This window comes from Ammospiza nelsoni, chromosome 2 (genome assembly GCF_027579445.1).
Source record: "Ammospiza nelsoni isolate bAmmNel1 chromosome 2, bAmmNel1.pri, whole genome shotgun sequence".
In the NCBI taxonomy this organism is placed as follows: domain Eukaryota; kingdom Metazoa; phylum Chordata; class Aves; order Passeriformes; family Passerellidae; genus Ammospiza; species Ammospiza nelsoni.
The window spans coordinates 32589652-32615276 of record NC_080634.1 but is presented as its reverse complement, the minus strand read 5'-3'; the positions used below and the strand labels follow the sequence as shown (position 1 = coordinate 32615276).

At 47.1% G+C, this 25625-nt stretch overlaps 1 protein-coding gene across 1 annotated transcript; it reads right to left on the bottom strand.

Moving 5' to 3' along the window:
- Positions 1 to 14276: 14276 nt before the first annotated feature.
- On the bottom strand, positions 14277 to 25108 carry LOC132087265 (solute carrier family 2, facilitated glucose transporter member 3). Its single transcript, XM_059493269.1, has 10 exons — positions 24986 to 25108; positions 22001 to 22096; positions 20619 to 20779; positions 20092 to 20332; positions 19776 to 19938; positions 18948 to 19135; positions 18470 to 18574; positions 17947 to 18048; positions 17522 to 17725; positions 14277 to 16961 (listed from the first exon to the last, which is right to left on the bottom strand). Exons 1-10 carry the CDS (start codon positions 24998 to 25000, stop codon positions 16785 to 16787), a joined length of 1452 nt encoding a protein of 483 aa, XP_059349252.1. The 5' UTR covers positions 25001 to 25108; the 3' UTR covers positions 14277 to 16784.
- Positions 25109 to 25625: the final 517 nt, after the last annotated feature.

Below are 25625 nucleotides of genomic sequence, written 5' to 3'. Positions count from 1 at the left end.
CAGAGCTCTGATCAAGGGACTGATATCAAAGGAGCAAATCTTTCAGCCCCGGGGATGAATCATCAGAGCAGTTTATTCCAACCTTTTCTCCTCCTTTCAAGTATCAGGTTCAATTACAGCAACGGCAGCACAAAAGGCTTCGTCATTCTAGGTGCTGAAAAGGCAGGGAAAACACAACCAGGAGGAATGGAATTCACAGGTGATACAAGACTGGGAGTGTGTTGCAAATACCACAGAGAACAAAGAAGTGATGTAAAAGGATCCTATCTTGCTTGGGCAGGGAGGAAGAAGAAAAGATGGGGGCTGGTCATGCACCTGAGGAGAAAGGATCCCCGAAGTTAAGTATTCAAAGGGAGATGTCTAGAAAGCACAGCATGGGAGGAAAATTTAAAAAAAAAGGTAGGCAAAAGAAATGCACGTTTGCCAGCTGAGATACACCAAATTCAAACAACAGCAATATTATTTTCCAGACATTCAAGCAGTTGACAAAAATCCTTGTAATCTTATTTTCGTGAGTGAGCAGACTGAGGCTGCATGTAGGCCCAGGAAAGGGCCTGTAATTGTAAGCACGGGCCACTCCTTGGCTGAGCAGAAACAGCTTGTCATTGCAAAAAACCTGTGCTTAAAGCTAAAAGGCACTACTAATACTGCCCACAGTTATGGTGAGGTTACACAAAGAAGGTCACATTCTGTTTTGTATGCCCTGCAAAATGTGGGGATGAGGAGGAAAGAGAAGCCCCAGGGAAGAGCAGCAAGCACAGGAGTTATAAACCAGCTTCTCTCTGCCAAGCAAGTATCAAACCAGAACTGCAGCACCTCAGTCTCTCTGCTTCTCAGCAATATGTGGATCTAATTCTGTTACAGGCAGGGGGAGATCTGTCTTGTCTGAAGGCATTCCCACTGCCTGTTCCACTCAAATTGCCCTACCTCCTACGAAGCAGGTGAGGACAGGTGGAAAGGGCTGAACTGGAAGGCACAATTCTGGGAACTCTGATGAGAGTAGATGAGGTTGTGTGTCACTTCAGCTCCACCAGTTATTCACAGTCATCTCACCTGTACAGAGATGAGCTGGAGGGCCAAGCTAGGTCTGGTCCTCTGTCTTATCAGTGTTGGTTATGTCAGCTGATCCTTTAACAGGCTTTCCTGTGACATCAGTCACATCATTTCTGGATCTTAATAAACTATGTTGTCAATGGGTCTGCTTCCCTCATGAAGGTGAATTAGTTCTGCGGGGAAAGCAGGAGCAAGACCATTGACTCTGCAGAAAGATCATTTATATCTGAAGCCTGAAGCTCAGGTGCATGCCGGGAGCCACAGAACTGCTGCTGAGCTGTAGTCTGGCTTGGGCTGTGGTTTGGTGCATGGGGAATTGGGTGGGAGGGAAGAAATTGCTTGTTTTGCAGGGTTGTGGCATGGCACTCATATTTCAGAGTGCCCTGTGCTTTGGCATGTCACAATTTACCCCTATGAGTTGTCAGCTGCCCTAAAAAGATGCTTACTGATAATTTCATTGCAGGTGAATCTAAGCTTTGCAGGAATTGTGGGTGCAGGAGTGAATATCAGCCATACGTACATATACATACATAAATACACACATATATATATACATATACATATATATATATACATATATATATATACATATATATATATACATATATATATACATACATACACACACACACACACACACACATATATATATATATATATATATACGCGTATATATATGCACACATATACACACATGGCCTCTTTCAGCTATGAGGCATCTGGGTAACACATGCTGACAGCATGTTGCCACATAACCAGGCACGTTTCCATGTTTCCATGCCTGGAAAACAGGGTAACACAGAGTCAGCACACTCCAGTGAGGCTGCCCTCTGCAGCTTGTGTTTCCCCCAGGGCACTGTGCTGTAGCAGGAATGAGGCACCTCAGGAGCAAGGAAGAAATTCATGGCTCAAAGGTAATCAGCTTGTGGGGATGTAATGTTAAACTCATTGGGAAGGCAACATGGCGGGGGGTGGGGGGGAAGGGGGTTGGGGTTGGTAGCCTGTGAAAATCTCAGCATGAAAAAAGGCAGGAAAGATTTTTTTTATGAAATTATGGTATTCTTTTGGGAAAATACCACATAGTAGATGGAAGGACCAAGTGTGTTCAGGGGCAGAAGAAAATTGTTGAAGTACAAGAGAGGACCCAGAGATGGCTGGGTAATGCGAGCCCATCTTCATCCATACTTTCAGTTTACCCATTTCTGTGCTATTTTGGCCCCTTTTTTGTGATAGCTGTGCCACTGATGTTGACCAATCACCCAAAGACAGTGTTAGCAAGGAGCATTCAGTCTTTTCAGCTCTAGTAATAGAGGCTTCCATGTACAAATACAGTCTCAGGTCTCTGGCTGCTGCTGGAAGAGACCTTGGTGCTGCATTGCACTCTTCCTGCAAGGCACCAAGTACAAACTACAGGCTCAGCAGGAATTTTGTGTCCCCTTTGCTACAGAGACCACTGAGAGTTTTGTGTGGGTACTAGGTCATTCAGGGGATCTGGGTGAAAACCTTGACTCTGTTTGTTGCAAGGCTGGTCTTGTGTGCATGGCTGTATGATTAGAGTAATTCAGCTTTTGCCCTTAGATTCCCTGCAGAAGGAAGGAATTTGCAGATCTGCAAGCTGTGATCAAGGCTGTTAGAAGGCCTTCCTACATGAGGCTGGGTGTGTGGACACTCTGTTCCTTTTCATAACACTACTGGCAAGGATCAAGCAGTGTCTGTGCAACCAGAGTGCTCACACCCACAGCTCACACATCACTCGTGTGCTCAGCATGGCTGTGCTCCAAAACCTTCCCGGCAGCCCCCGGTTCAGAGGGACTGGAAGCTGGGGCAGTACAATTGCTGTGGCTCCCAGATCTTCCAGCCAGCTGGCCCTGCAGCTGCCCAGCACTCCCAGTCCTGCAGTGCTTTGCACTCTGCAGGGAGACTATAACCCCTCTCCCTTGTGTCCCTCCTTCACCTTCTTTCCCTTTCATGTCAGGCACGGTAAGGAGATGAGGAACCACTCTGTGTTATGCCTCTGCAGTGTCCTTCATGGCAGGGCACTGCACAAGCAAAGGCACTCAGTACTGTGCACATCCAGGGTGCATCACAGCTTCCCAGGAGCTTTGCATTTCCACGGTCTCTATTTTTAAAGTGTCACTAATGTGTCCTGACCCTGCCTTCAGCAGGATAAAGCATGCTCTATCAGCTCAGTTTAGTTAATAAAAATGTTAAGTCCCAGTCAAGGAAAAAAACTGAAAATGTCTTTTCAAGAACCAATACTTGGGCACTAAATCTTTGCTAAAGCCTAATTTCTAGTCAGCCCTGGTGTTTGTTTGTGCTTTGGCTACTCTGTCCTCACACACAGAGTCAGTCAGGAAGTGGACTGTCCAGTCACAAGGAAAAACGTTTCTCTTCCTTTACTTCTACTTTTTGCCCCATTTTTATTTTCTTATTTATTTCCTTTTTTTTTCCCCAATTACATTTGGAAAAAGAAATCAGACTTGCTCACAGAAAAAGATGGCTCTAAACAGTCTTTTTGGAAACACCAAAACCGTACACTAATATGACGCTTTTAACTATTCTTTGTGTGTGTGACCAGAGCATGCCAGCACACACCATTACCTATGAACTGCATATGATCTGTGTGAATGTCACCCTTGGGTCAGAATGAGAAAAAGGAGGAGCACAAAGGTGGTGGGGTGCTGCTCCACAAAAGCTTTGTCTCTTTCACAAAGTAAGGAAATATACTGGCAAGTATTTCTCCACATTTCTGCATGGATAAGTTTTTCTGAGATGCACAAGCCCCTGAATGTTTCAGCAGCGGTGGTCTCTGGCCACACTGGGCTTTGCTGACATTGGCCTTGGCCAGTTCTGTTGGGATCTCATCTTGCGCTACCTACCACAGGTGGGGAGAAATCTCTGCTTTGTGCTTATGGCCAGGCTGCTTCTGGCTTGCCACTGGGAGCCTTCAGTCCAGCTGAGCCAGCTGTATCTTGCATGCCCATCAGTTTTAGCTGCCTGTGGCACTTAAAAGGTCCTGCGCATATTATCAGTTTCCACTGAGCCCTTTATGCAGGTTGCTCCTGAGTGGCAGCTCACAGTAAATTCCAGTGGCTGATGCTGTGTGTAAAATGCATGTTTTGGTCATGTTTCTCTTTGGGTTCCTGTGAAAAATCTCATTTTGCTGACAATTGTGTGTACTACTTTCTGTTGTTCAGGATGTGAGTAACTTTCTGGAGATGATTGCTCACATCCTGTGGGGCAATTGCAATCTGGTCTACATGGATCTAAGACACAGACAAACGTGCCACTTTCATAACCCAGAGAAAATATACCTACGGTGTGCTTAATTGAAATTTTCAAAGGCCACCTGTCATCTCTCACCACCCCCCGCTCCCTCACTGTGGTGGTGGTTACAACTTGACAGCGCTGAATTTACCAGATCAAGTGCAATCTCTGTGCCAATACAATGCAGCTACACGGCTGAAAAACTGCTGTGATGCAGCTGGAGACAGCAGCAAGACAGGTCCCTACTAAAAAAAACACCCCACAGTTAATAAGTACACGTGGGTGTAGAAACTCGGTAGGAAATACTGAGGCAACATTTGTCCTTCCTGCTCTCCTCCAGCAGTGACTGTCAGCCCGACTGCAGCTCTGCACTTTTATTTGGCAGTGTGAAGATCTCACGCAGACGGGCATGAACTTTGCTCACCGACTTCCCTCGGGCCGTCCCTTTGCTAATGAAAATACCCAGGTGCAAGAAGGGGCGGTGTTAACCCAGGATCACCCAGGCGGTCAGCAGGAGAGTGGGATGCGAGCTGCTCCAAGCGCTGCTCTGCCCAGGAGGTGGCACTGCCAGCTTTGCTGCCCGGACCTGGCGCTTCTTGCGCAAACACAGCCCGGCCGTGAGTTCCTGTTCGAACCCCGCCTGCCGAGCACCACCCGTGATAAAGCCTAAGACATCTACCCTGTTCTGTTTGCTCGGCTTTCACCCTGATTGTCCCTTCTTCCAGCGAGATTGCTCAGGTCAAAAGCCCAGACAAGACATTGCACACTGGCACAATTTCTTGCTGCGCCCAAAACACCCAGCCACCTTTCCTCTCCTTTTCTCACCATCCCCCTCCCTTTCCTGTCTTTCCCTACCTCTCAGCTCTGATCTGTCAGCAGTGAGTAGATGCTCCAGACATGTGCTGTGTTTTGCAGTATTGCTGTCTCTTTTTAACTTGCATATCCAAAATTTTTGCAAGTGCACTGGTGTTTTCCCAGCCTTCTCATCAATGGCTATCAAGCTCTGCTTTATCCACAGGACAGAGAGGCCCAGAGCACACCAAGTCCTGTTTCTAGCTGCCGAAACAAGATTAGCCTTCAGCATGCCGCGTATTCCAAAGCTGTCAGCATTTTTTGTTCATTCCCACCACCTCAGTGTGCTTGGCAGCCATCTCTGTACCCACAGAATGCTCTTGGATGGACATGAAAGAACTCTTGGAGGGAGCATGGTGACAAAAAGACAAAGGCTGCTGGGTGACAGCAAGTGCTGAGCTGCACATTCTTGGTGGATATAGGCTAGAGTTTATTTACCTCCTCTTCCTCATGGCTGCCTGTTCCCTGCCCACCTTGCAGTCATAATGCCGTGACTATAAAGTGGGGTTGTCACCGTGATATTTTCTGAAAAATCCCTTTGCCAGGATTTCTTCTCCTGGGAAGCTGGGAAGCTTCAGCTTCTCTCTGTTTTGCTGCCTTGGAATGTGATTTGGAGAATTGTTGACCCAGCATGTGAATCGTTTTAATTTAATGACCAATCCCAGTCCAGCTGTTGGGACTCTGGTCAGTCATTGGTTTTTGTTATTCATTCTTTTCTAGCCTTCTGATGTATCCTTTCTCTTTCTTTAGTATAGTTTTAGTATATAATTTCTTTTAATATAATATAATAGAATAATAAATTAGCCTTCTGAGAACATGCAGTCAAATTCTCATCTCTCACCTCATCCTGGGGACCTCACAATACCACATGGGGTCTCACACCAAGACACCTAAATAGCTAAAACTACCTGATGGCCATTCCACCTCACTTCAAACAGCTCCACTCATAGCCACACCACTTTCAAGGACTCTCCTTTTCAACCACTATTGCCTTCAGAGATCTGACCACTCTTCTCTGCATACTTCTCTCTCCTTATTACACACAGCTCCCTCCTGTCTCCTGCTGTAATGCCAGACACACAGCCAGCAAGTTTCCCGATGCTCTGGGTATATGATAATCCTTCTGGCTACCTCACTACAGGGACCATTTCCAGTCCAGCCCTAGGATTCCATTCCAGAGTCACTCACTGTCTCTGCCACATCTCCTGCTGTGTTCATCACTCAGTGCTTCACTCCTTTCCATCCTTCCTTGGCTTCCTCTCACTCTGTTCCCTAACATCATCTTCAGTATCAAATTAACCACCATCAAACTGATCCACCAGTGCCATGCTGACTGCTCTGGGATGGCAGAAAATGTTTGCTGGGCTTTGGGAGTGCAATGGCCTTCTGCATGGACAGCCTCCTTTGAGTCCACATTCATGTAACACCAGAGAAGGAAGGTAGGCAACTATTTGTGTGCCAGAAATCCAGAGTTCCAGTTGTGCCCTCAGTCACTCTTCCACTGATTTACACCATCAGAGCATTGTAAAAAAGCACTGGCACAAGACAGCATCTTCAAACAATTTTTTTTTTTTTTTTTTTTTTTTTTTTTTTTTTTTTTTTTTTTTTTTTTTGGTGCAGCAGGTCTGGTAATTTTGAATGAAACTTATCCTAACTAAGGAAGGAGCTTCACAATGAATTCACGTGCAACAAGCATGCATGCAAGAGCTGGGAAAAAAGATAGGGTATGGAGAAGGTGGATGGAAGGATGGAAGCATTGCTTGGGTACAGAATGATGAAATCAGAAAGGCCTTAGAGCCTAGCTAGAGGAGAAACTTGCATGGAACAGGATGGGTGACAAAGGGATTATGCAACTATCCTAGTAACTAGTCCAGGGAAAATACAGGTCTGCTGAGGAATGGGGTGACAAAGTAGTGACCAATCACTCAGCCTTAGATGAGGATGAAGTACTCAAAGCCTTCCTTGCTATGGTCTGTAGAAGCAAAGCCTGCTCCCAGATTTCCAAACATATCGTAATCGTTTGTAAAACTGAGGGACAGCAAGGAGGGGGGCATCACCAGGCTTGATACTATTTAGGGATGTTAAATATATTACAGTGCATGAGATTGAATAGAATACACTCTAAGAGTGCTGGGACATTTCTGAAGCTGCTGAAAAAATTGCCTGATGTGATTGTGAGACCAGAGTCTTTCATCTGTCATCCCTGGCAGCTGGAAAAAATACTAATGTTGCATGCAGCTGTGCAGACCAAGCAGGATGAGTCAGTGAACCCCAGACCAGCCATCCCTACCTCAGTGCTGTGTCCTCTTGTCAGCCAGTGCCGCATGCACCAAAGACAAGGATGTGGTCAGGAAAGGGTGGTGCTGGTTTACCAAGGGCAAACTGACTGCCTTTGGAAATGAAAGGACTGGCTATATGGATTAGGGGAGAGTGGCTGATGTGATGCACTTTGACAGGACTGTAGGCACAGCATCCTCCCTTGGAAGGAGGGGGAGGTATGGCAGCAAACCACAACTCAGCATACTGGGAACTGGGAAGATGCAAAATATCCCAGTGATTGTGAATGATGCCACCAGCAGCTCCTCTAAACTCCAGGCTGGTGTCCTGTGACATTGCCCAAAGACTGCCCCGAGCAACCTCTCATGCTCTTCACACCCTGACACATGGTAGAACACATCAGAAAGAGTAAATATTGCACCTACACAGACTGCTTGTGCGACAAAATATTCTGTACCACTGAATCTGGAGACAGAGAAAAAGCTTGATCAGAATTAATTGACCAAATTTTATCAAATTTCCTCCAACCTTTTCATGAGCAATATCTGGAAACAAAAGAGGCATCCCCCATCTATTACAACCACATACTTCTGATGTTCTGCTGATGTTCTACATCCACTGAATGTTGCTTTACTCAAGCATGTAATTTGTAGAGATGCATTTGCCCATGAAATAGTTGGCACCTTCAAGAGGCCAGAGAAGATGTCAATGGAAAATTCATAACCAGGGAGACAGAGTGAGGAAGAAAGTTTTCACACTAGTTTCAGCTTATGCAAAATGGTTATCAGCTATTCCTTACAAGCTATCCAATAGTGCATCTATCTAGGCAGAAGCTGCTGGGCCCACATGGCCACTGCTCTGGCCATGCTGGGACAGCCAACAGGACGCTTCAGTGCTGAGGGCAGGAGCTGAGAGCAGCCCCTACGGGTTGCCTGCATTTTTCTGTGCACTGGGGCGTGGAACTGGCTGGAGTGATAGTGGAAGAGCTGGGTCAGACACTGGGAGGTAGAATGGCAAAGTGCAGCATGCCAAAATCTGCAGGGCAATATGGATCTGGAGTGGCAGGAGATGAGTTCTCACAGTAGCTACTCACCCATTTTCTGCCCCATGTGACAGGGTGCTTCCGCGAAGGGATTGGTGTTTCCTTACGGCAAAGAAGTGCCACATTCAGATTTCTGTCCCAGTCCGCTGGGAATGAGGGGTTGGCATTACAGGCACAGACAGAAAATGTGGAAAGGAGGGACCTTATGGCTTCCAGTTCTCAGGTGATCAAGCTAGAATGGGGAATCCCAGGTAGCAGGACTATTTTGGAGGAACAGTTGATTTTAATGAGCAAATAGAGAGAAGGAGATGGGGTAGAGCCTTGAGAAATTCTTCTTCAGTATCAATGCCTCCTCACAATTCACTCATAAAATCCCACCACCTGCCCCTTCTAAATATTCCTTGCAAAGACTGCCTCTCTTCACAGTAAGCACAGGCCTAGCTGCTAAGCACTCATGTTCAGTCCCTCACCACCACTCAGACTCCAGAGTTCTGTAAGAAAGGCAATAAAAACTGTTCTGAGGGTTTCATATCTGTCCGTCAAGGTTTCAGTGTGAATCAAGGGAGCAGACATGGGGGACATAATTTCAGATTATGTTGTTTTAAAAAATGGGAGTGATAGGAAGTCTGGCTTAATCACAGAAATATCTTCTATCCCAGCTGCACTTTTAACACTGTACACTACCTTGAGCAAGCAATGATATCTGTGCAACCAAAGTGTTCGCACCCACAAACCACACATCAGATAAGTTTTTATTTCATAAGAAAGACGTGGACTCTAATATGAATCTCAGCTGGGGTTTGCAGCGTTAGTGGGAAGCCACTTCAAACATGGTTTTTATGGCTGTGCTCCAAAAGCCTTCCCAGGAGCACCCAGTTCAGAGAGTCCGGGAGCAGGAGCAGCGTGAACCCTTTGGATCCATCCAGATCTTCTAGTTACCTGGCACCAGATCTTCCAGTCCTGCAGTCCATTGCATTTATATCAGGAGATCATCCCTTTCCTTTGTGCTCCTCTTTCCTCACCTTGCCCTTCCAAGCCAGGCAAGACAAGGAGATGAGGAGCCATGCCAGGCCTCAGCAGTCTCCCTCACCTCAGAGGCCAGCACCAGCAAATGCACCCCATGACTGCACGTCGGGTGCCAGGTGAGTGCATTTGGGACCATTCCCGTGTCCCTTTTGGCCTCCAGTCCAGAGAGGGCTGCCAGGGAACTGAGGTGTGTCCAGCCTGCCCAGTTCAAGTTGCAGTGGCTCCTTCTGGCTCCAAAGAACTGTCAGCATTTCCAGGCATGAGTCCCATCCTTCCCTCCCTGTCAACCCTCTCTGCAAAATTCACTCCTTTAAGTCTTCCCATTGAGTTTAGATTTCCTCAGTCACTATTTTTAAAGTGTCACTAATTTGTTTTGAACCTGCCTTCAGCAGAACAAAACCTGTTAATAAAAATTAAGTAGCAATCAAGGAAAAAATATGAAACTGTCTTTTCAAGAGCCAACACTGTGCACAAAATCTTTGTTAAAGCTTTATTTCTAGTCAGCCCTTGTGTTTGTTCCTTTGGCTGCTCTGTTCTCACACAGCCAGTCAGGAAGTGGACTTTCCAGTCACAAAGAAAAATGTTTCTCTCCCTTAACTTCTATTTTTTCCCCCCTTTTTTTTGGTTTTGCTTCATTTTCTTTTTTGTGTATGTTTGGAAACACCAAAACCTTACACTAATACAACACTTTTAACATTTTTGTGTATATGTGCATGACCAGAGCATGCCAGCACACACCATTACCTATGAACTACATATGGTCTGTGTGAATGTAACTCTTGCATCAGAATGAGAAAAAGGAGGAGCATAAAGGTGGTTGAGTGCTCCATCACTCCATAAAAATTTGGTCTCTGGCACAAAATAAGGAAGCTGAAAAGTATTCCTCTCAACATTTCTGCATGGATAAGTTTTTCTGAGATGCACAAGCCACTGCTGCAGGTTTCAGCAGCGGTGGTCTCTGGCCACACTGGGCTTTGCTGACACTGGCCTTGGCCAGTTTTGTTTGGATCTCGTCTTGCACTACCTACCACAGGTAGGAAGAAATCTCTGCTTTGTGCTTATGGCCAAGCTGCTTCTGGCTTGCCACTGGGAGCCTTCAGTCCAGCTGAGCCAGCTATATCTTGCATGCCCATCAGGTTTACCTGCCTGTGGCTCTCAAGAGGCATTTTTAGAGCCACCTTTCAAGCAAGCAGAACCCAATCTTTGTGGACCAAGAGGTGAGGTCGTACTGCAAAGAACACTGTGACTCTGACATAGGTGTTTGTTTCAGCTGCAAAAATACTTCTGTACACATGGTGGAGGTGACACTTCTATTTCTCTTTTCCTGAAGAACCCATGACCTCTTCCCTGTGATTCACAAGCTTCTGGAGTACTATTGGGTTTCATTTTATTTTGTGTGCAGGTCAAGGGCCCATACCTTGGTTGTCTTCAGTCTTTCACTTCCTCAGTATCTCACCTGCTTCTTTTAAAGTTCATATTCCTCTCTTTTGGATCCTGTTCCACCTTTTCATACTTATAAACATCTTATCTTCCTTCCACATCTTAGGTAATTTTATGATTTTTTTTCTTTTCCCTCATTCTCCTGCTACATGGCTGTGTCCATGTCCCTTCACACCTTCACCACTGCTCCTAGGTTTCATCCTCTCCTGGTTCTGCATCCTTAGGCCTTTCTCAGTGGAAAATTATTCTGGTGGCTTTCCTCTAAACCTTGAGGACTCTTTAGGTCATACACTGGACTCAAAGCAGAGTTATTACCTTAAGACTTTCATTGTGGGTTTTGATCCATACCAGAGAGGAGAGCACTTTGCAAGAAATAAGCAGAGCAAAGGGGAGAAAAAGCTAGTCCAGACCTCAAAGAATTTAATGTAACAAGATAATTTTGCAGTCTGAGTGACAATAGCACTTGGTGACGGGAATATAAAGGAAGCAATAAACATCTGAGTTTGTTTGTGTTGGAGAATCAAATTTGTTAATGGAAGGCAAATTCATTCATGATGGAAAAGACTAAAAAACAGGATGAAACAGAGACCAGAGATGGAAAAGCAGGATGCTGTTCAATCAGGTTGATCTAGTGGTAGCTTAGTTTTAACGTGGATGACCAGTTGCTTGTTCAGAACAGGATCTGCAGTGGTCCCACAATGCATGTCACAGTGACTGGTGCACCAGTATGACTGCCTTACGTAAATCCATGTGACCTCTTGCTAAACAGAAAATGGTTGTGCAACATAAGCAGAAAACAGACTTAGCAGGCCAGTCATGTGTCTGTCAGGCCTGCTGAAACTTATGGAAAAGGAAGAGACAGTTCTTGTAAACACTGTGTAATTTAGTGAGGTATAGCATTGAAACAAGATCTATCACAACAAGTGAATTGTTTTTAAAAGTTACAGCCTGCCTCCACCAGAAATGGAATACGTTCAAGTAACACCAATTAAATTGTCATAGCAATATAAATTTTAGGAGGCAAAATCATATTTTCTTCTTGTCTGACAGCCTGAGTGCTGCCTTTTCCCAGCAGCATATTATGAAGACAACTGTCTCTCTTGTCTGGTAACTCACATTGTAAAGACAGAGCGAGGCCAAGTGACAGACCAGACCCCAGGTTTTCCAGCAAGCATCCCACATGTCTTCAAAGAGTCCTTCTGAAAGTGAAGAAAATGTTAGAATTGTGTCTTTGGTCTGATCTGCAGGAAGTCTGGAAAAAAAAGCCAGAGAGACATAAATTTTCTGTGCAACCAAAAGTGCATTTGATTTACCTGCTGGCAGGACCTTACTCACAATGTGTGCAGAGGGAAAAAATGTTGTGGTGAGTCACTTCTTGATGCTGCTCCACTGTGGCCCATCACAATGACATCGGCAGTGTGTCCACACCTTCTTTCCTCTCAAATGAAAGCAGTGATGGCACAGTCCCCCACCAAACTGGCAAATGTTCCTTCTTGAAGTAACCCTCAAAGAAGGGGTTAGTGACTTTGCTCAGAGGTAAGACTGCAGTCTCCTGCCTGTGCTCTCACCCAGATACCTTCCCAAGGGACAAGCTGCCCCCTATCTCCCCAGCTACTGAGGTGTCTAAAATGTGTCCTCTTTTCAGAACAGAAAATCAAATTAAAAGATTTTTGCACTGGACATGGAGCAGGGAAATGTGCCTCCAATAAAATGTTATTTGCTGGAGGCTTTTTTCCCACATTTCTTCTCACAGAAATAAACTGCTGTTCTTGGCTGGTATGCAAAGACATTAATCAGAAATAACACAGGCAGAAAGCAACAGATGTTGGCAGCGATGCTGTGACACTTTATTGTGCTCCAGCCTGTAAAACAGCACTGAAACCTTTGACATGGCTGATGTCACTTGAGACCCTGGGGGTTCTTCTCCTATCCATTCAGCATCAGTTTCATTCCAAGAACTTGCCAATGATTAATTTCTGTGGGGTATTGTGGTGGCCACAAGTACTGCCTACATGCTCACTTGGATGGGATGAACACTTCCAGCTGAAAACAGCCCATCCTCAAACCATTAAATTGCATTCAAAGCATTTAATTGGAAACAGGTTTTCCATTTGAATCTTCCTTACAATTTCAAGAAGCAGATCTAAACCAAAGCCTTGTTCCCTAACCCAAATTTTATCACAAATGCTACACAAAAGATTAATTTAGTGCTCAGTGAATCACATGCTTTGGCCACAAGTGATTTTGTTCTCTGCATCAACTTTGACAAAGAAGACTGAAATGTTAAGAGTTAAGTTTGAGCTGGATATGCTTATGAGTTTGGATGGCTGGGCTTTTTTTTTGTAGTTGAGCTAGAATTGAAAAACAATCCTAGACAGATTAGTCCAGGGCACTCCCCAGCTCCAAGGCTGGTTGCATACCAAGCTTAGCAAAACACAGGCACGAGCTGGGAGCACGCAGCAGCCAGCAACAGCAGCTTTCAGAAAGGCTTCATGGGATCCCTGCTCTGCTGAGCTTTTCCAGACTTTACATTGCTCCCTACCTTCTCCTTGTTTTAGGCTTTGAGCAGTCTGCTGACTCTGGAGTTAGATTAGCCATATTCCTGCTCTAAGGTACTCTGGCATCTGCCATCTTTTCCTTCCTTTCACTTAAGCCCATCCTCTTCTCCTGAAGGATATTCTGTTCACATAATTTTTGAGAGCAGCCCAAAGACCTGAGAGTAGTCCAAGGAATGCTGCAGGCCCTGAGCTACAGGATCAGCTCCTGAGGCAGTGGGTTTTTTTCTCCATCCCTCTGCTCCTTTCCACTATTCACTGCTGAGTGTACAGTGGCACAATCTCACAGGAGGACATGAAGGTCACACCCCAAACAGAGGGAGGAAAGCAGCTACAGGGGAAAGGGGTCCTTCTTCTCCCTCCTGGCAGAGAAGGTGAGGAGTGCAGTGGGAACAGAGCAGGGGCAGAAGCCTCACCTTCTTTAGCTCTGGGCAAGATTCATATCCTCCAGCCACTTCTCCTCTCCCTTCCTGTTACCTTGGAAAAGTATTTGCACATAAACAAAAAGTATTTGGGCAAACAAGAAGCAGAGAAGCACATCTTTAGTTTTAATTGCTAAGAAATGGTAGTAGGGGAATTATAGGTGATTTGCATAGAAGCTGAGAGAAATTATCACTTCCAGTGATAAAACAGTAACTCCAGAGTGCCTAGCGACCCAGAAAGGTTGCAGCGTAGATGCTGGTGATATTTCAGGATGCAGTCCCAGGCTTTGATAAAAGAATAAGAGAAGACCTACAGGATAAAGGTAAAATCCAAATCAGGTATTTATTTCATATTTTTTATTTCAAAACCAGGAAACAACCACATTAATAAGCATATAAAATCCATCAGAAATATTCACAATGCCATTACAGAAAAAGAAATTAAGAAAAATAGGCCTACACATTTCGGTCCAAGCCAACACACATCTGATGCAAAGTATGGAATGCTCTTATGCACAGCTGTGTGGGGAATTTCCTAACATACAGAGACCCATACAGAAATATCATGTCTGGATGTGCTGGAGGGCCAAAGGAAGGGCACAGAAATCTACGTAACTGAGCCAAATATCAAAACTGGGAGAGACATCTTATGTAATACTTCTGTGAATAAATATCTGGAATGTAAGCCTCAATAAAAAGCTTGGGAAAACTGGATGTAATATGATTACATTGTGCAAAGCTGGGGCATTTCAAATTAATTCACAGGAAGCATTTAACAGCAGCAAATTTAACTGATCTTTGCAACTGTTTCTCATTAGGGAAGGTAGAAATGTCATCACTAGTTACTAAAAATGTCAAACAGACCCCCCAGAATATACATCAATGGGAATGTCTCTAACCTGCTCTGAAGCACTATGTTGGCAAGAAAGCTTGGACTATCCATGCTGCAAAAGTCTTGCTGTCATTCCAACCTTTCTTCCTTTTACCACCTCAGAACCTGTGGGCCTAATTCTTTTCTAGGATATCCAGTGATGAATTCCTGCAGGTCGACCCAAGTCTGACCACATTCAAAAACTGCAGCTTGATCTCAGAAGAGCAGGAGTGTAAACTGGACCTACCTCTGTGCTACCTTTAGATATTTTGTGCAGGTCTGGACAGGTACGGGCCTGGAGCCTGTCACAGAATGCTGCAGGGATTAAAGCTGCCCCTCCTTGACTGCAAGTGTACCCTAGGCACTACTTTTTGCCTGCCTGAGCTAGCTTGGCAGCAAGGTTGGGGAACACAAACTCAATTGCCCATGGAATGACAAGCAAGGAGACCAACGTTTACTGATGAACAATTACTGCCTGCCACATCTCTTAGAACAGAGGCACTATAACAGAGCTGTACACATCTACAAAGCACACTGGTGAGCACCACAACATCATGCAGACCTTCCAGAGAGGATATATGGGGCAAAAAACACCTGGCCTTCAACCAAGCAGGGGACTGAGCACTACAGACCTTTCGCACTGCTAAACCAGCAAATTCCAGTAGCTCTGGTGTCTAGTCCTGCATCTCTACTCTCATGAACTAACATGTACCACAACTGACCATGCCTGTGTCCAGGAGGGTCATGCTACATGACCCTCTGTAATATTTATAGGAACAACTGCTAAGAAAATACAGCTATGAAAAATAATCTTTACCCTTGCGCTCCTTTAAATGACAATCTGCAAGTTTCAGAACTTATGATGTACTAGACTATAACAGAGAAGCCAAAAAGAAATAAAATTAAGAGAAGGCAGGAAAAACTACCTTCTGGTTTGCAATCACCACCCTCGGTCATCCATAGAATGCTTAAAACCATGTCTGAAAACATAATCCAACAAAACCCATTTTAAGATGCAATATCACACTCTCATCAACACTTGAGAACAATTATTTAAAACAGCCACCAAAAATCCCTAATAACAGAGATTTTAGTGCAGAAACATACCTCTTCTCACAAGTACAGAACTCCTCAAATTTCTTTCCAGAGGGCACAAATAACTTCAAGGTGATGTGCATAATTGGCTCTGCTGTACATACCACCTAAAATGCTCAATCTCCTTTTAGTACATTTCCCCTTTACAGTCTTATTGCACCTCAAGTCTACAGCATCTTTTGTTAGAATAGCTATTTCTCTTAAACCTCTCCAATTTCTTTATCTGTACATTTTTGTACACCATTAAAAAAATAAATATTTACAAAGTGACATACAAATAAATAAACTGAAGTAAAGTATGCTTTCAGTCTGTCTATACAAAAAATAAAGAGCAGGAAAAAATATGCATGTGACTTGGTCCCCTTTTTCCTGAGGCTAAAAAGAGTGCACACTGGATAGGAAAAAGCACGATGGCTTTTTGGTAAGCTTGCTAAATTCCAGTGTAACACCATACACACACACAGAGTAGACTCAAAGGGCTGGGGACTTGTTTAGCGGGTCACTTCAACTCACTACAAAAATAGTATATAGGGTCAAATACATAAAGGTCACTGTGTGCATAAGTATGTTAACCCCAAATGGCAATTTTATGTGAGAAAAGTAAAAATATTGCCAGCTCTTCTCTGTTCTCCTGATGTTTGTGGCAGGAAAGATGAGATTATTTTTGCAAGTGCCAGGTGCTTTCCAGTATGGCAGATCACCCATATCAGAATTGCTTAATGCTGGCAAGCCTGGCAGAATGGGCGAGCATGTGGGTGAAAAGAAGAATATAGCAGCAATTGAGGAGGGGAAAAACGTCCCAGTTCTCATGGTTTTCTTTGCTCATTCCTTTAATGACTCTTTAAGCATGAAAGAGTTAAAGAATGGGTGCATCATCGTGGCTCTTAGGCAGCTTTGTTCATCTCCATCTTCTGGGGTGAGCCGGTTCCTCGTCCTTCAAAGACTCTGGAGATCTCTTCAAAAGTCCTGCCCTTGGTCTCTGGCACTTTGAAGAAGGTGAAGACAAAGAAGATGACCAGGAAAACAAGGAAGATGAGGAAGACATAGGAGCCACATAGTTTCTGCAGGGAGAACACACACAAGATTTTTTTTCATATTACATGTAAGGTCATTTGTTGTTGAGAGGTTAAAATTCCAACACCTTTCTCCAACAGTGCCCTTACTGACTTTTTTCTCACCACAGCATTTTAAAAGAAATTTTAAATTTTAAAATTTTAAAATTTTAAAAGAAATTTTAAAAGAAATTTTAAAAGAAATCACATTCCTATGGGCTTCTAGAAGTCTTTAATCTTCCTGAGGGTGACCAAAATTGATGCATTTAAAGCAAAAGCAATGATGTGCTAAGATGGCTCCTGCAAATATTTGTAAGCTGCAACCAGTTAAAACAGCAGAATATAAGGTGAACAACAGCCTCCAGTAACAATCATAACACTGACTCAGAGACCTCTGGAAGACTCACCAGCCCTTTTCCCAAAGCAGGGACAGTTTCTAGGAGAGGCTAAGCTATTAAAGGTCATATATAGTCACGTGCCAAACTCTTCAATGACACATTCTACTGCTTTTCTGGACACCTCTTCCAATGGTGCAGTGCTTTCACACTGCTTCATAAAACAGGACTTACCTCAGCGTAGGGGAAGAGCATTCCCACCAAGAAATTGGAGGTCCAGTTGGAACAACCAGCCACTGCCACAGCTGCAGGTCGTGGGCCCTGGCTGAAGAGTTCTGCCACAATGAACCACGGGATAGGGCCAGGGCCAATCTCAAAAAGAGCCACAAAGCCAAAAGTGGCAACAATGCTGATATATCTGATCCAGTCCACGACGTCCTGCAAGGGAGCAAAGTATGATCAGCACAACCTCATCTCTAGCATCACAACTTTCTCAGCTGCACTGCAAACACTGTAGCAGTTCCCAGAGTTATAAAATTGCTCTTTCCATTGCACACTTGGCTCTACCTGCCTACAGGGCAATATTGCAGAGAAAAGCAGATGTGTTTTCTTATAGGTTCCTGCTGGGGTCAGCCTGGACAATAACACCCATCACTCACCTTCAGAGCCAAAGCCACAGTCATAACAGCAGCACACACAGCCATGCCACCCAAACCAGCTAAATGGAGGGTCCGGCGGCCAGCACGCTCCACCAGGAACAGCTGGAAAGGAGAAGGCAGAAGGAAAAAATGTCCATTACTTTGGCAGAAAAGCAGGGCCAACCTCCTCACTCAGTATCTCCTGCATCTTCTCCTTATCTGCCAATAAACCTCAGAGACCATGATGATCTCAGTGCCCATCACCAGGCTGCTCCATTGTCAGCACAAGTTCTTCCACTCTGATTCTTGCTGCTGCTCCCTCTCATCACTCTTTTCCCCACGTGCACTCCTTTTCTACATTCTTTCATCTAAGATAACAACATCTCTTTCTGCCCATCTCTCCTCCCACCACGCCTTTGATGCATGCTGGTCTTTGCTCCCACAGGTCAGTGCACAGCCCAGTGCTTTGCCACCACCTGGCTCCTTGTCTGTAGTGCCACCAGCCAGGGACACACCCAGGCAGACACAGCCCTGTCCCACTCACCGACACCACAGTGAAGACTGTGTTCACCACACCGGCTCCAATGGTGGCATAGACAGGCTGTGTGATACCAGCTCGTTCAAAAATCCCCGTGGAATAGTAGAATACCTTGCAAGAGAAGAGAAAGTTGGACAGTGTCACAATTCCATGTTTGAGAGCATGTCCCTCATCCTCTGCCTACCACCTTGCACTCCCATCAGGAAGTTTCTAAGCAGCACTCCACACTATAAAACAGCATGCTTCCAGTCAAGGTTCATTCACTTGGTGCAAGGCTGCAGTGCCTCACCAGGGTGCACGTGGGCAAACTGAAAGTCACAATATCCACTTTCCATCTCAGCATCTTTGCCAAATGACAAAACAGTGACCTCCATTCAAGGCAAAAAGATGTTTTGGGACTTGGAGTTCTCTCCACACCAGTAGCAAGTGCAAGTTTAGCCAGAGATAAGGGAGGCCCAGAAGATGGGACAGCAAGGTAACTCACAGCATTGATGCCTGAGAGCTGCTGGGAGAGCTGCAGCATGATGGCAATGATAATGGCTTGACGGTAGTTTGGAGAACGGAAGAGCTCAGGCACAGTTACTTTCTTTTCCTGGGACATTTTAGCACTTTCTTCTTTCATCTCCTCAATGTCTTGAGATACATCTCGATCGCCACGGAGCTTCTGGAGAACTGGAGGGAAGAATCCAAAGACACCAGGCATGAGATACACACCTACCAGCCAGGGCAGGTGTGTGTCCCATCCTGCTGCTGCAGGGAGGGCACGGGAGGAAGACTCAACACCCCCAGCTGGTGTTGAGGCCTGCTGCATGGGAAAGGCCAAGCTTCTGCTGCCAGCCTTGCTCTTCTTTTCAACCCAGAGGTCAGGGTGCTGTGAACAGCACAGAAACCAGGCCCAGGTCCTGCTCATGTTTATTGATCTTCAAGCTTATGTTTGATCCTGAATTTCTGTTCAGACTCTTGCCAGAGCTGACCCCAGCCCTCCAAGCTCCTGTTAAATGCCAGCCTACTTCCTGCCTTTCAGGAGGAGTTGGGAGAGTGGCAGCAGCAGCTGGTCCTGCTACATCCCACCAGGCTAGGTGCCACTCCTCACATCTTGATCCCACCTGCAGCCTCTGTTGGGATGCCAGGTTTTTCATGCTTCCTGGCACTGGTGCAACCTAAAGGATGGGAAGGTAGGCCAGGCCTGATGCCCTCCGGCAGTCACACCCTAATTCACCGCAGGCACCAGGATCAGTCCTGGCCTCCCACTCAAGCTCAGTGCAGGCTGGGAGCCAGAACACTGCCCTGCCCCTTTGAGATGAGTTCTTACCTGCTTGGGCTTTCTCCTCCTCCATCTTGTTGATCAATAGGAAGCGGGGGCTTTCAGGGCAGAACAGAAGACCAATACACTGAATGATTGCTGGGAGGATTGTGAAGCCCAAAAGCATTGGCCAAAGACCTTCAGTGCCCATGATCGCCTCCAGTCCAAAGATCTACACCAAGGACAGAAGAGAAATAAGAGTGACTTCAAACACTTCAATTCCTCACCCCCACCCCAGTACGACAGGATCCACACTCTGCCCCTGATGGCAAGTAAAGCCCTCCTCACCCCACGTGAGGGCAGGATCAGGTTGTGCCAGGCCTACCTGAGCCACCAGGATGCCCACAACAATGCCCAGCTGGTTGAGGGTGCCGAAGGCTCCACGGAGACTGGTGGGCGACACTTCGCTGATGTACATGGGCACAAAGCCGGTGCACAGGCCACAGAAGGTGCCGATGACAAAGCGGCCAATGATGAACATCTCCACCGATCCTGCTGCCTTAGAGAAGGCCATGAGAAGGCCACCAGCAAAGGCCAAGACATTGACAAGCAGCATGGAGTTCCTCCTGCCAGGGTAAAGATGTCAAGATTGATCTTAAACTGGCAATACAGCGGGAAAATCATCAGGAGAGGGGTAAATGTAAACCCGCCCATGATTGCCCATCTCAGGGGTGGGAACAGAATGGAGTAATTCTCATTCAGATCCTGCCTTGGCCTGCAATCCTTTTTGCAGCCCACACATTCTTGCCTTCTCCCCACACATCTCTCCCCACCTCAGCCCTCTTCCTCCCACCACTCCTTTGTAAAGGGAAAAGTTCTCCAAACGCTTGCATCCCCCGCTTCCCAGCTTACCTGCCAAATCTGTTTACAAAGAGACTGACTGAGAATGAGCCAATCATTCCTCCTACTGAGAAGATGGCCACAGAAAGTGACCACAGGGAGGTGAGTAGTTCTTGGGAGGCCGCCGACCCGCTCCTTTCTGACAGGGTTCTGTTGAAAAAGCCCCGGATGATCTGCAAGAGGAGTCAGGTAGCAAGAATTACAATCCAGAGGGGGGCATTTTACACATGGGAGAGGGGAGACTGCCTTCCTTCTGCTTCCTGCTACCATGAGAGAGACCCAGAAAGGCAGCAACAAGTGATACAAGGGAAAGACAAGGGCACAGAAGTAGCTCAGTATGATGAGGGACAGTGCTTCACTGAGTGGAGGGGCAGGCAGGGTAGCCGCAGGACAGCAGTGTTTATTAATGAGAACAGGCTTATCTTCTGAATATTTCAGATGAGTCACTGGTGGTTCTTGGGAGTTGGGAATGAAAGGGAACAAGAAAACAGGACCAGTGAGTGGATGGGAACATTTCCAGCAATACCAAAACATCAACAGCAGGGATGGGATTTCTGGTATAGAATTCGCTGGAGACACACAAGGCTTCACTGAAGTAAGCCTGAAAAATTGTTTATTTCTTACATAATGCTGTCTCAGAGGGAATGTGACAGGGCCACGTTGCTGATTTCCCAGGCATCCTCCTAGCTGGTGAGGTAAATTCTGGCATGGGCGGGGGGGATGGAGTGTGTGCCCCCAGCAGATGGCAGCAGGACATTAACTAGGGAGGACTGACCCCATCCCCCATCCCGTGGTGAACATCTCTTCCCGGAGAGAGGGTGGATGTGGTATTCGTGACTCAGTTCTTGACAGAGGAACCATCTTAAAGTTACACGAAAAGCACATCTCTCATTTTCTTCACCTCTTAGCCTACAGTCATGGGATGATTTGGTCAAATGTCCAAGTCACAACCCTTTTACAAGCACTGAATCTATACTTAACACAAGGAATGAATAAACAAGTAAAATAAACTTGAAATAAACTAAATTAGGGCAGCTGTAATTCCTACCAACCTTTAACTGTTTTCTGCACACTGCTCTCTACATTCCTTCTGCCGTGGTTGGTTTATTCTGACTCAAAACCGAGGCAGCTCACATTCCTCCACACACCACGTATGGCAGATGGAACCCTCCTGCCCTTCCTGTGCCTCTAATTAAGAGAATTAACCCCTCTGTTTGCTCTCCGCCCTCCCCAAAACTTTGTTCTTCCTGTTCAATATTGTATTTGAACAGGGGTTTTAATACCTTACTGACTTCATAAACCAAAACCAAATTACTTGGGAGACAGTCCCTCTCCTTTCTACACCACTGTGGTCCCATCAGCAACTCACCCATCCACCTCCACCTTCCTCTCACCTTCTCAGGGGCATTGATGACACCGGTGTTGTATCCAAATTGGAGGGATCCGATGGCAGCAATGGAAACCGCATAGATGAGAGGGGCTGTGAGTTTCTGTGGCAAGAGAGGGAACAATTATTTAGTTAATTTGGCTTTCTACACAACTTGAGCTTCTCTTCAGCATAAAGAGCAGCTGCAGCTCAGAGGTGCTCCGTGCAAGTGCTCTGAGGGCAGGGAATGGGCTTTTATCCAGCGAGGGCGAGTACCAGTTGCATCCCTCGGATCCCCCTCCCTAGAAAGGGAGATGCAACTGTACAGCATGAAAAGTTCTGAGGCTACAAGTAGGAGGGTTTGTCAGGGCCTCCCCTTTGTTATCTCCTGACCTTCAGCAACTATTCTCAGCTCATCAGTAACAAATACACTGCCTGCATTAGTGGCTGTTATTTTGGGTTGATCTGCTTTACAGCAGCTTTTGCTGATCTCTGGCATGTCATGAAAGAAAGGTCTAACTCTTCCCTGAGCCAGCTGACAAGTTCCCATAAATTGAGTCTCGGATCTGGCCACGAGCTACACTGGCAGTCACTCACAACAGTTACAACACGCACTCTCTTCGGCAACAGGCTTGTTTTTCCCAGGCTAGGGCTTCCCATCCCTGCCCCAGGGCACTGGCACAGCGGCTGCATCAAGAGGTGGCAGCAGTTGCTACCGAGCTCCCTATTTTTCTTTAAGCTGTGGCAATAGTTGGTATCTTACATGAAGTACACTCCCTGAAGTTTCAGTGTACCTGAATCTCTAGTAAATTAAAGACTGCTGAGCCCTTAGACCCATAGGGAAAGTTTAGGGACCAATCTCAGAAGTCCTACAGAGAAATTGAAGTGTCAGCAAAAAGCATCTGACATTTTATTCATTTTTAAAGCTTGTGGCATTTAAGCCAGCTCCGAGTGAGGGAGGTGTGGGGGAGCAGGTGACTCAGGAGTTGGCACTTAGGCAGCCACTGCCTGAGTTGGCACAATTCAGAAAGATTGTGTTCCTTCCCATCTCAGGAGGTTTGGAAGCTTTTCCAAAAATATTAACAGTTCCTTTTCCAAGACTTTCCAATTATTGTACTTAAACCTGGCAGAGTAAACTACTAGGTGGGGCCCACTGTCACAGCTCCTCCAGTCTCTCACTTTCTAGCTCAGCTCCAGGAGCAGCAGCTGTCAGAACTGCCCAAAGTTTTGGACAATAACCTTCTGTTATACAGTGCTTGTGCCACCTCCACCAATCTTTCAAGCCAAGTGTGTATGTGCTTCTGGCCTGCACAACCCTCAGACACAACCAGTTCTGCCTCAATAAACAACATTTGGGGAAAGGACTCTCAGGCACAACTTCCTCCACCGACCTACATCATGTAAATGTCCTCCTGCCCAGGTCAGTGGTGGCGACAAAATGGACACAGGCCAGATGAGCACGGAGGTGCACTCAAACCTGAACACACCCTAGGCAGGCCAGGCATTCTCCCTGGCACCCTGTGACCGCTCCCCTCATTTTTATCTCAAGGAAATTTGGCACAGAACCACAAGGACACAGCTCTTCCAAAGCAACTCGATGCCTGCAAAAAACGCATTATAATATCTAAACAGTTTTGGGACTCCAGGCCAGGTCATCTCCATCCAGCAGGTATGGCAAAGCTGCAGACAAACCCCAGCTCTCCACATGGCTCACACAGGAGCACCTTCCCTCCAGGACTCTGCTTTGTCATGGCTAGCAGTGACCACAGCTGGCCGTCTCCTTCTGGGTGCTGCAGGGACCACAGGGTCCCTGCTTTGTGGGCACCCCTCACTTACATGACATATAAATGAGCTGCAGGGTTAGTAGCTCTACCCTCTTTCATGCTTCCTCCTCCTGGCTGCTGCCTGCTATTCATCTTCTGCCCAGCCTCCCACCACCTAGACATCACACGGCATGACCCATCCCCTCCAGTGAGCCAGACCGTGATCTAATGTATGGATCATTTGTTAGTGCTGTAAGTGCCTCGCTTCCCAAAAGGCAAACAGGGAGCTCAGAAATAGTACAGCTACACCCACTCTATCTGAAGGCTCAAGGCTGAGGTCCGTGCACCAGCACGGAATTCAAACCACCACCCCTCCCTCCGACCACAGGCGTCGGCAGCATTCGTTTGCAGGAGATGCTCCTCACCAGCTCCCCTCCCTCGCTGCCTCCAACCCCAGAGCTGCACAACTTGTTGAGCCCGGCAGGAGTGGCCTCTCCCCGCTGCTCTGAACGACCTTGACCAGACGCTCTCTTTGCCCCATTCTCTCACACTGCCCTCATCTCCCATCAATATGGCGATGAGAGCGCCGGCCCTCTCCAATTCTGGCTGTTCCCGTGTAATTCCCCGGCATCCCGCCCCAGATTCAGACGGGTATGTGTGCTGTCTCCTTTAGTACGTTCAAATACACGCAGTCATGAGCTCACTCCGCCGCTGCAGACGAGGAGATGCAGACAAATATCCCCTGCTCTCTATATGAGAAGAAGAGGAAGGACACGCTCTGCCACCTTCTTGAAATTTTAAAATGCCTTTATAAGTCATACTGCCACCACTCAAAAAAAAATCTTTAGCATCAATCTCCCGCTTAGCATCCTAAACCCAGGGACCAACCGAGTGCGGCGCCGCCAGCTAAGCAAACCTCGTGACCAATACCCTACAACGCGGACAGCATCGTGTGCATCATCAGGCCACGCGCACGGAACCAAAAATCGATCGCGCAACCTGCGCCAACCTCTCCCGAACCGTGCGGTCCCCATCCTCCATCCCCCATCCCCCATCCCCCCCGGAGACAGAGCCGCCGAAGGGCCGAGCAGCGGCCCGGCCGAGCCCACCGCCGCATCCCTGCCCACGCCGAGCCGCAGGCGAACGCCGGCCGCGACCGCATCCCTCCGCCCAGCAGCCCAGGGAGCCGAGCGGCGGCGGCAGCAGTGGGGAGAAAGAGGGCGAGAGGGATGCGCGAACTGCTCGCCTACCTTCTTGGTGTCCATCGTCGGCGGCTCCCGGTGCCCGACTGCCAGCGAACGGCCGCCCGCCGCTCCTAACGGAACCCGCGAGAGGCGGCGGCTGCGCCCGCCCACACCCGAGCCTGCCCGAACCGCCCCGCGCACGCCGCCGCCCGCGCCCGCCGCCGCTTTATGGGCCCGGCCGTGGGAGGGGACACGGAGGGGCGGGGCGGCTGCCCCACGCTAAAACACAGCAATCACGGAGCACCCCCCGAGCTCACGCCCCTCCGTGACGGGAACCTGCGTGCGGGGCGGCCGGGCGGTGATGGAGCGGGCCCGGCGGCCGTGGGGCGATGGCCCCGCGCTACCCGCGCCCCGCAGGGACCGTGCAAAGAGCCGCCACACCTCGGATGCCACGCGCGAAGCTTTCGCGAATGGCACAAATCGGGTTTTTTGGGCGGCTTGCACCGATGGCGGCTGCGTGACGTAAAGCGACGTCTTTATTTATCATTTGTTGTATGTAAACATAAATGTCTTTATTATTCGGTCTGTAAGATAAAGCAGCAAGGCGGGCAGTGACGGTGCAGAGGCAGGCGCGCAAACAGCACCGGCAGTAGCATTAAGTCTGCGGGTACTGCCACCACCTCGCAAAGCTGTGGATGAAGTATAC